Source organism: Hemicordylus capensis, chromosome 2 (genome assembly GCF_027244095.1).
Source record: "Hemicordylus capensis ecotype Gifberg chromosome 2, rHemCap1.1.pri, whole genome shotgun sequence".
In the NCBI taxonomy this organism is placed as follows: Eukaryota; Metazoa; Chordata; class Lepidosauria; order Squamata; family Cordylidae; genus Hemicordylus; species Hemicordylus capensis.
In genome coordinates, this window is record NC_069658.1 from 396,107,899 (window position 1) to 396,119,378 (window position 11,480).

The 11,480-nt window shown below is 45.6% G+C and overlaps 1 protein-coding gene across 2 annotated transcripts in view; it reads left to right on the plus strand.

Annotated features, from left to right (window-relative positions):
• The window catches only part of XYLT2 (xylosyltransferase 2), a 41,521-nt gene extending 30,041 nt beyond the window's left edge, over window positions 1-11,480 (plus strand). For both annotated transcript variants that reach the window (XM_053296368.1, XM_053296369.1), the window contains exons 8-11: window positions 388-650; window positions 1,758-1,953; window positions 3,040-3,373; window positions 8,919-11,480. In XM_053296368.1, coding sequence (XP_053152343.1) covers window positions 388-650; window positions 1,758-1,953; window positions 3,040-3,373; window positions 8,919-9,241 — 1,116 coding nt within the window. In that variant the 3' untranslated portion in view covers window positions 9,242-11,480. The remainder of the gene's footprint in view (window positions 1-387; window positions 651-1,757; window positions 1,954-3,039; window positions 3,374-8,918) is intronic.

Here is an 11,480-nt window from a genome sequence, read left to right on the forward strand (position 1 = left end):
TCGTGCAACAACTGCTGCAGCATTTTGCAGTGTTTCCAAATGCTCCTGAAGGGCTTCTCAAACACCTGGCCTCTTCACCATTTTCCCTTCCAAGAAAAGACCAGATTCTACAGTATGCAGAGGTTCATAAGAGCCCAGATTGTAATGGGTTGGGACATGTTCTATAACAGCGGTGTTCACTTTGCTTGAATGTCTACAATGCCAGTGCTACTTCATATTGAACACATGGGGCCTTGTCATGTCAAGGAGATTCCTTCACCTGGATTCCCCAAGTCCTCTCCTGTCGGTCTGTTTCTAGTCAGTTTGCCTTCCTTACTCTGCTGATTAGCCCAAATGGTGCCAGGTCTCAGGTTGTAAAACACCCCTCCAAATATCTGTCTCTTTCAGCAACTTTCCAGACCCACGTTCTTTGCCAGGAAGTTTGAATCAACTATCAATCAGGAGGTGCTGGAGATCCTGGATTCTCATCTCTATGGTAACTACCCACCTAACACGCCAGCCCTCAAGGCCTATTGGGAAAGTGTCTATGACCGCGTGGATGGGCTGAGTGGGCTCAACGACGTCACCCTGACTGTCTACACATCCTTCTCCAGGCTGGGGCTACAGAAAGAGACCTTTACCCCGGTGCAGAATGATGAGAGGCTTTGCAGGTAGTTCACCCTATTGTCAAATACTCATTCAGGGGTGAGGAATGGGAGCTTTATTTATGGATTTCTAGATTGTTTGCCACTTGGCTTGCCGGAAAGGGCACTTCTGCCGCTGCTGGAAGTCCAGTACTTGGTGCCCTTGGGCTTCCTTGTGGCCAGGGGAGAATGGGGTCCTGCACTCTTGCCGTTTGCCCACATCTCAGTGGTGCAGAGCACATGTTCTGCAGGCAGAAGCTCCCAGGCCCAGTCCCCGGCATCTCCAAAGGTAGCAAATCTGGAAAAGGCCCTGGCACGCTGCTGCTAGTGGGCATAAGTAGTATTGAACTAGATCAGGGCTGCACAACTTCGGTCCTCCTGCCAATGTAGTGCAACACCCGCAGAAGGGCCAAAATTACGTAGCCCTGAACTAGATGGATGAATGATTTGGTTCATTATATGGCAGTTGGGTATACAGGTGGACCTCAATATTTGTGGGGGTTCCATTCCCGGCTGCAGCTGCAGATATGAAAACCGCGAATATTGAGGCATTGGGGCAATGGGATCGCAGGGGGTTCCTGGTTGGCTGAAAATCAGCCTATTTGCAGGGGGTGGGATGCGGGGGGAGTCCCTTACCCTGCTTTGCTGCTCCCCCCCCAAGTCATGCTGTGTCTTCAAATGCCCCCAAATCGGCCAAAAATCACCAACTGTTTTCTTAAAGGAAGCCATTTTATGGCCGTAAATTATCTCTGTGGTCATTTCCGGCCACCCCTGATGTGCAGATATGCGGTCAATGTGTGCCGCCCCCCCCCCCCCCCGCCCCACCCCTGGTGTATGCCGAGGTTGGGTGTCGTTCACCCAACCTCAGATGTGCGAATCTGTGGATTCTAAATCCGTGGATAAAGAGATTCTCCTGTATGTTTCTTTTACAGTGTGGTGGGTGTGTATGGTAGGGTAGCCTAAGGACATGGGTAAAGGGTCATGGAGTCGATGAGTTCCATCTCCAGAGAGGTCCTGCAGGAAGACAGAATTATCCTGAGAGGTCCCCTTGCTTAAATGAGTTGGTATCAATAGAGGTCAGAGAGCTTTTGATTCCTGATTCACAAACAATTCTTATTCTTATTCCTTCTCCAGATTTGAGCCACAGGGCTTCCCATCCAGTGTGCATCTGTATTTCTATGATGACCATTTCCAGGGTTACTTGGTGACTCAGGAGGTACAAAACCTTATAACGCAACAGATGGAATCCCTGGAAATGTGGATGATGCCCCGTGGGACACTCAAACTAGCAGGTCATGGTAGACAAAGTAACCGTTTACAGAACCTTGAGGTAAGACTCCTGTTTCCTTCCTAATTTCTCTTGATGATACTTTCTGGCTCTCATCTGTTCAAATTGCACTCTCTCTCTCCCCTGCATTTGGTATCTCAATTTTGCCAATATGGAAGAGTCTGAAAGAAAGAGGTCCTCCATTTAAGATGCAGTGTTAATTTCCTATCTGATTTGGAAACGTATAAAGGAGAGTAGTAGATGGAGATTTCAATTCAACTGAGCTCTCTTTTCACAACTGGTAAAACGGTGGTGGTGCCTCCACCATCTTCTTTAGAGTAGCTATATAGTCTAAAAGTTCCATCCTGATCTGACTGTGACCTAGAGAAGATTGTGTTAACTGGCACACAGTAATAATTGTGTCGTGTATTTTTCCAGTCTAGGGGAAACCCCCTCATCAAACAATTTGGGCCCTATATATCTATGAGACAGCCCCTTCCATTTTGCACAATTGCAGTCTAAGATCATCTGAGAGATCCCAGCAGCAAGGGCACACAGAAAGGAGCTTGCCAGTTCTTGAACTGCGTCCTCCAAAGCCCTCTTTCACACATTTGCTAAGCTACGTTGAGTCCTCTTTTCTCTGGTTCTGTTCTGCATAACTGTGAGAGGTGTGTGGTGTATTCTTTTTGTGTGCACTGCAATTATTTGGTGGGCTGGTTGAGTGATTCTTTTCCACACAACCAATCTCCTCAGGAAGTGATGGTGCTAACTGGATGAGAAATATAGGGTAGAACCACAGAAATGTGACAGCCATCTGGATTGGTGAGTGTGTGGAAGGGGGCATTAGGGAAGACGGAATCTATTCCTGAGGTGATGTGGAGCTTCCCTATTTGGGTAAGCATTTAGTGACACAAGATAATCAAGGGCTTGTTTTAGCAGCATTTGGCATAAGTCGTGTGTTATAGATGCATATTGTATTTCAGTTGTGTTTTTATTATTTGTTTCAAAAGCCTTTACTTGGTAGGACAAGTTCTTCTTTTCTGGCTTTTTAAGAGCATGATGAAAATCATAATGTGATGAAAATAGCAGATGTTACTGCTTTCTCTGTGTTGTTTCCCATTCTGAAGGCTCTCTTGTCTCTTCCCACAGGTAGGGACTGAATGGGACCCTAAGGAGAGGATCTTCCGCAACTTTGGTGGCCTGATTGGGCCTTTTGATGAGCCAGTGGCCATGCAGAAGTGGTCACGGGGACCCAACCTCACAGCCACTGTCGTTTGGATTGACCCCACCTATATTGTTGCCACATCCTATGACATCACAGTGGATGCAGAAGCAGAGTTTACACAGTACAAGCCCCCCCTCAACCGGCCTCTTCGCCCTGGTGTGTGGACCATCCGCCTCCTGCAGTTCTGGGAGCTCCTGGGAGAGAGCCGTTTCCTGGTGGTTCCACAGACTTTCAACCGCAAGCAGCCTCTCAAGAAAGGTGAGGAGGTTGGTCTGGGAATCAAGCTGCGATGATGTCATCAGCATACACTAGGGATCTCAGGGCTGCCCCAAACATTGCCAGGCGGCAAACTAAAGTATACCACGGAGTATGCACTCAGCAGGGAGCTCCAGCCAATCCGGGCTCTCTGATGAATGTGCCTGTGTGATATTCATGTTTCTAACACACATTTGTCTCTTTCACACTTTATGTTTGTGGGTATAAACTTAAAAAGAAAAGCTTAGGTATGCAGGTAAAAACTTTAATGTGTGAATAGACCCTCGGGGGTGAGTGTTTGACTTCATGACCCCTTCTTGAAGCCCAACTATGTTTGTAAATTCCATGTCCCTCTGAGAATGTTCTCATGCAGGGTTCTCGCATTAGGTTTGTGTTAAATCTCCATCATGTGACAGTGTACACCATGGAAACATGAACCTACAGTGGTCATGTAACTTTGAATTTTTGTGGCTTTTATCCACCAAATGTGCATAAGCAAGAATGACTGTACAGAGTAATTAGAAATTTTAGCTATATACAGTATAACATCTGACTAAACATGGAGTACAAACTGAGAAACAGTTATGATAAGAGATTAGACTAGGATTGTAATGGAGCCATGTATGCAGAAAACTTCTTGTTTCTTCTGTGATTAAGAGATTTTTTAAAAAATTATATTTTTGCATTTAGAAACCACCCTTTGTCCACAACTCCAGGGTGGTGTGCAATACAATAAAAACCATTTAAAACACTAGAAACTTGAAAAGTAGTCACAAAATCACAAGTAAAGCAACACAAAACAAAACTTTCAAGCCACCTGGCCAAAAGCACAAATAAAAAGGGTAGTCATTGGTTTCTGGAATGCCAGGTGCAGAATGATGGGCCAAGGAGGGCTGGGCACAGACGTAATCTCCTCTGGGAGGAAGTTCCGTAGTCTGGGGGCAGTCACAGAGAAGGCCCTGTCCCATGTGCATGACTGGCAAGCCTCTTCAGGCACCTGCACACAAGCAGGGCCCTCCCAGTGGATCTGGTTGTCTGGTGGGTAGTTTCACGTGAGAGAAGATGGTCCATCAGGTAACTGGCTCAAACTATAAAAAGCTTTAAAGGTGATCACTAGCACCTTAAATTGCACCCAGAAACAAATTGGCAGCCAGTCCCTAAAGACTGGCGTGATGTGTGCACATCAAGCAGTACCAGTCAGGAATTGTAACAGATGTTACAATCCCAGATGTTGACTCTAACTCTCAGCATCCCCAACTGCAATCACCTTTGGCTGGGGTTTATGGGAACTGTCAAGAACATCTGGGAATCCCTGTTACAGGGGACACTGGCAGTCTGTAGTTTGCCAGTTTTTACTCTTACTAAATGTTTTGCTCTTTATGTAGTAAAGATGTGCTTCCTGCTGTTGGTGTGCTCTGCTCTGCTGGGAACACAAGTTCTTAAGAAAATTGATGTTAGGAAGCACATATTCTTTGTACCCATTTCAGTGTTTATAGGGAATGGTGTTTATAGGGGTTCCATATGGTTTGGGAGAGAAAGCGGCCTGTTCTGCATTGGGGAATAGCAGCTTGTGATGGTATGCAGTAGGAAGACTGACTAAGCTTGCTAGAGGTAAAGTTGGACAAAAGGTTTATTGGAAGGGTGGTATATGCAGTGTTCCTTCGAAGGCGTTCATGTGCACACAGGCGTTTTTGGACGTCCTCTCAGTTAATTTTAGATCCTGCTCAGGTTGAATCAGGACAGTCCCGTTCTGAATGCACATATGCGCACACTGCCTTGATACTGCTGCCCAGAACGAAAATTATTCTGCACATAGATGAAAAAAAATTAGAGGGCACGCTGGTGGTTATCATTTCTGAAAGCATGTGATGTTGGGAGGGAGCACCTTGTCCCTGGGGGAGGGAAGAGGGGATTGGGTAGTAAGTGTGCATTGTTCCAGTAGAATGTGGAAATGTGGTGCAGTGGGAAGAAGTTATGTGGATGCCAAGGGAAGGAAACCTCCAGTCTTCCTCCTGGAAGCTAAGGGCAGGAGTGGAAGGTCTCCTCGTTAGCATGCTCACAGTTGCCTTACAAATGGGTGGAATGTTACTGAACAATAATCATTTATGTTTGCTTTTGTTCTTTGTTTTACTAATGAAAAATTCTATGGTTGCTTAGGAAAACATGTTGGTAATTTCTGCCAAAAACATAAAGCCAGTCTCGTTCAGAATAATTACATGGTTCAGCACCACTGGGCCTATATCACTTCAGAATTTCGGTGGGGATCATGTGTTTGACTGTTTTCCCCATGGTGTTCTGCTAGACTAGAACCCTATTCCCTATGATGCTATTTTTCTAAGTGCAGGGGTTTTTAAGACATGGAGAACTTAATGACTGGATGCTCCCACATCTGCATTCTGAAATTGTATAGGCCAAGGAAGCTATACCATGTGATCCTTCTGAATGTGTCAGTCACTCTAGCACATCTGGGTGGGGCTCTCCAGAGGTAGTTCATTTCTAGCCCTTTCTCATGGTCTGAGATTCCTGTCCTTCTGCCTCTACATATCGATTGCCTCATTAGTATTCTATAAGTCCCAGTCTTTCATTCCCAGTTCCTCTTCAAAAACAAACCATAAGAAACTAATTAGAGTGCGGCATATCAGCAAGTTCAAAACTGCATATGTGGGTGAAGCTGTAATCAATTTGCATAATGTATTTCCTGTGCAAAATCTGAAATGTTGCAGTAATCTTATACATGTGTACAATTCAGCTATAAAGCGTCTTCACTGATTCCCCCCTCCAAAAAATAATTGAATACAAAGGCAATCTAAAAACAAAAATGAAAACACTGTTAATGAAACTTCTCTGGAGTGTTGGCTGTGCACTCCTGACTAACATTTGGGTTTGTGTGGGTAATCAGTGAAGCGAGAAAACAGTTCATTACAGAATAAATGTGTGCAAAGCTTTGGCCTTGGAAACTGATGACAGAGAATTGTAGTCAACATATTCTCAGGTTTATTTAGGGTGATGGGGTACAGAAAGGAAATAATGATTAATAAGCAACACAGTATTGACTAATAAGACCAATAAGATTAAATTGAAGCTCACAAAGAGGCGTTTTAGATTCAGATCCATATTAAAATCAACTCAAGGCTGGCCAGAGAAACAGGCCTTTAGAATAACAGCTTTAGACTTTAGAGAGCAAGGAGAAAGAGGACAAAAGAGTTTGAAGCAGAGCTTGATTAGTATACCTGTAACCTTTCCAATAGTGTGTTGTACACTTGTTGCTCAGTGGGTACTGAGAGGCCTCCGTCTAGGAACAAGCAAGAAAATGGGATGCAAAAGTGGAGAGCTGTGTGCCACTCGTGAGTCAGGAAGCCAGTAAGAGTCTAAAGGTGGTCTGATCCCAGGAGACCAGTTCTCTGAAGCAGCCAAGCATGCTATGCAAATTGGGCCTAGAGACAGGGCCAAAAGTGGAGGCTGCAAGTGGGAGGGGCAGGAGGGCCAAGGCATAGCCTGATGGAATAGCTAATGCCCAGATGCACGTACATGCAATGGGTGAATCTGGAGAAGAAGCACACTGCTTGATGGAGTTTTTGGTACAAATAGGCAGAAGTCTGCCTTGGGGCCAAATGCTGACCACACCTTGGTGATGAGGGTGACATCGGTGGTGGACAAAAGAATACATTTTGTCCTGAGCACAGTGAAGGGAAAAGGTTTAGGCAACCTGTATGTAAAAACATTGAATAGGCAGACTCAGGGTTTATCTTGTGTCAGGAAGACCTTCAGAGGAGAAGACAGATATTTCTTTAACATAATGAGTGCTTTCCCTGTGCTTCATGCCAACCATTAACACACATGTTAGAGGGAAGAGCCTGCTGCAGTCTTATCTGCTCTTCTTGTGAAGGTGACTAGCTTAGAAGGCTAATCTTTTTTGCCAAGACTGGGACAAGTTTTGGCTACTCCTAGAGAAATAGCTTCTGCTCAGCAACCTCTTCTGTGCATGAAAATAGAGGGAGCACAGAGAGTAGTTCCCTCTTTCAGTCGTGTGTTAGACTTGACCTGGAGTTACCTTCCCATGCTTACTGCTAAGTGACTTATTCTTGGGGGTTAGCCCATGTAGGCAAATGGTGAGCCCGCGATCCCATAGTCAAAATGGAAACAATAAACCTGTCTTTCCAAATCGCTACTATGAGCCCCCAAACAGGCTGTTCTCTTAACACCAGAATTGAGATCTATGTGTTATAATACTTGAGTTCCATTTTTGTAATGTAGAATTCTGGGCTTCCTCTCTGAGGGTATTGAGAGTATCTAGGAGGGTGAGTTGGGGCCATAGGAAGTGGATGGCGTATTTGAGTCTATGTAAGAATAATGCCCTGCTAACTGGGCAAAGAAACACCTTCTTAAATGCGGAGGGCATAACTGTCCCTATTTAGTCCATTATAATATCCCTCCCTGTGGCTGTTGTTGGTCTTGGAAATTGTCTCCCTTGTGTGCGTAGACACACAAATAGTTCTGAGCCCCAAAAGGGCTCAGTCTTCTCATTTCTTTTGCTATGCAAACTACTTTTTCTTGAAAAGTGGCACATAAAAATAATACACTGTGTTTAAGAAGAAAAGAGAGGACCAAGAAAAAGCTGAATTTAACTGGTATAAACCATGAAAATAAAGCACATTTCCATGTAGCTTGCCTTTTCTGCTCAATTTATTCAGATCTGTCTTTTCCAAGGGAAAGTGCTACACCAGAGTACTGGTCCTACTGCTTGGCCAATGGAAATCCTGAAAAACGGGGGGGGGGGCAGGAAGCATCTACTATGCACGAATAAAAAGAGATCCCATCTCAAAATGCTTGTGGCCATTTAATGAGCCCAGCACATTTCAGCAAAAGGCCTTCCTCAGGGGCAACTATTTGTTTGAACCTTACAAGAGATTTCAGATCAAAATGCTGCTCATTGACTTCAGTGAGGTTGCAGTGGATTGAACAGCATTTTTATCAAATAGTTGCCCCTTTGGCTGAAACGTGTTGGGGCTCATTAAATGGTTACAAGCATCTTGAGACATGGGCTGTGTTTGCTGGTGCAGTGGAAGTCCTGGTCAGCCCCAGCAACAGTAGGCACATCATGATGATTGATCGACCCATCTAAGACTTTGGTAGGTGTGCCCCTATGTCTTCAAGCCTGATTTCATAAGGGCTAGAAACATTAATCTTAAAAAAGAACTAAAGCTGAAATCCCAGATGCTAAATTCCATGCCCTGTAGCAAATTTTACTTGAAGAATTTAATTTAAATATTTAATGCCTAACCCTTTCCCAAACATTCAGTGTGGTTTTATTGCGTTAAAAACTGCGAGACTAGCAATAATCCTACCCTGCCCCCTCTCACCCAGTTGGCTTTGCACAGCACCCACTACATAACAGCCTTGCAGAAGATGAGGATTTAGAAGTGAGGTGAGACTACAGGCAGATTAGTCAAGGGTTTGGGGGACAAGACTACCTTGCTCTCTGGGAGGAGTTTACAGAGCACTCTGGTCTGCCCCAGCTAATCTCCTTTCCTTCTCTGTTCTGGCTCAGATGACGGCAAGTGGCTCCACGCTGGACCTCCCCGCAATGAGTACATGGAGCAGAATTTCCAGGGCCTGGCTGGCATCTTGAGCCTCCCGCGTTTGGACAAAGCCGAAAAAGCCGCCCATCAGCACACACAGCTAGTGGGCAAGGCGCTAGAGAACTGGACAGACAGCACTGTCAGCAACTTCTGGTCAGTGGCTGGCCTGTGTGTGGCAAGCCCCTCCAGCTGCTCCACCCTGGAGCTCTGTAGCAAAACCTCTTGGAGTTCGCTGTCCCCAGACCCCAAATCAGAACTTGGAGCCATCAAGCCTGATGGACGGCTGAGGTAGCAGGGGCAGCCGGCAGCACATTGTTGGGAGCAAGGAAGCATCCCCCACAGCGGGTGTGGGATGGGCATACGTACCCCTCCTCGCCATAGGGGAAACTCTCGACTGCATCATCCTGTGACAATGCACCTTATTCACGTGGCCAAACATGAGAGAGGAATCTTAAAGCAGAAAACAATCTAATTTGTTGGTGGTGCTAAGATGATGTGAAGATGGAGGTCCCGCACACCATTCTCAGGATTGGTCAGAGAGAACACGTGGATGGGAGGAGCTTTGTATTTGTGAATCCAGGCACTGGAAACTCTCTAGTCTTGGCAGGTAAGCTGCCAGCTTCCTGGCTCCAGCACGCTCTTCCCAACCACGGACAATGCTCTGCAAAATCAGGACTCTTTGTTCCCAAATGGTTGCTGGCAGAGGATTCTGGGAAACAGTGGGGTAGGGTAGATGGGGCATGCAGGAGGCCAGGCTTACTGTGTGTCCTTGGAGCTGCTGGTCCTGGTTTGTTTCTCATCCTTCTACCCCATCCTTTTAGTTCTTTTTTTAAAAAAATTAAATAAATGTGTATGTGTGTGTATATATATATATAAAACAAAGTGCAATAGAGACCACAGTCATTCCCCTCCCCCTCCACTTCTGAGGGGAGCAACTCAGTGTCTCCATTTTCTCCCTTAACACTTTAACATACCTTGTCCTCGTTGGTGATTCTGTAGGGATGGGAAGAGGGTGGAGTACTTTGTCCTCTCCTATCAGTACTGGGTGCCTGAATCTTATGCTGACCCTTGATAATGAGTTTCTCTCTTTGTCCAACATGGAGCTGTCTCCCCTTAGACACAAGTAAGGAGGAAATAGGGCCTCCTTGGCAGCTGTGCCAAGGCTCCCCTTTGGTGGGGTTGCCAGTTGTGCCAAACCTATGTACCTGCTACTTGTACAGTATCTCAGACCCCACTTTTCCTGTTCCCTTTTTAGCCTGAAATCTGGCTATGTTTGTACATTGGTGGCAGCTCACAGAGCAAGGTAAATGTTCCTATGTGTCCCATCCAAAAGGTGTCATGCCAGGTAGTGTGGTTGTCTGAGGCTAAGCACTAAATCCCATCATTTGCTTTCAGGATGAATCCTCTTGTCATTGGATTCCTGGAAACCCACTGTCTATTTCTCTGCACCTGCTCCACCTGTCACAGTGAATAATCAACCTTGACCCTATCTTCCCAGTCTGCCAGTCACTGTGGTGGTGTTGGGTTTTTTCCAGTCTTAACATGTTCAGTCGGTCGGTCAGTCAGTCTCATTTGTGTCCCTCCCCACGAACAGTCACACCTTCAGTGAAGAATCTAGCCCTATGAAATGGCCTGCCTTCCAGGCAGAAACAGTGTTCCCATCCATGGAAAGTGATCCTATTCTGTGCTGAATGTGTTCCCATGTCTTATTGTATTTCTTAGTCTGATTGGATCATTCAGGTGCACTCCAGTTATTGAGTGAACCACCCCCAGTTGAACTGGGGACAGCAGTATCTGGGGCTCATTGTCTTTTTCCTAATGGTGGTTATGAAACAAGTGTTAAGACAAAATTGTCTCCCTTGGGATATCCTTCCCCCGCCCTTGTTCTTCTTATGTGTGCCATATCAAAGTTCAGGGAGAACACAGGGAAGAATTGTTGATGCTGTCTCTGCAAAAGAACTTTTGGGAATTGCTATTTTTTTTCCAGCTCAGATGGACCTGCGGTTCAGAGTTTTGACACAGACCTGACAAAATTTTAAGAGCATTCTGATCTCGGGGTCTGGTTTGAGCCTTTCAAGAGAGAGAGTTTCCCTGCATTTCTTCAAAACCTCTGGATCAGAAGTGCAGATCACAAGTGATGTCTGGTTCCAAAGTCCTTTGATTTTGAGAGGCTTATAGTGGTGCTAAAAAGAACTGGACTGTGAAGGTCTCTGTCAGAATGGGTTGCCAGACTCGTATTACAAATGGAGAAAAAGTCTGATCCTTCTCTGGTGTTAACTCCTAACAGGACCAGTTCTTCCCACCTCTGGGCACACCTACTCTGTTTCTAGTTATGGGGTGGGATGAAGGGCGAGAGCATCTTTAGCCTGGAACATGGACATGTGACCTGCGTTTTGTACACTGAACCATGGGGAGAACTCAGGAGGGCTTGAGTGGAAACCTGTTCCAAAGACTGAGTGCCGAAAGCTTTCTGTGGGAAGCATCATGTAAAGTTGTCTTAAATATGCAACACAAATATATCTATATCTCTA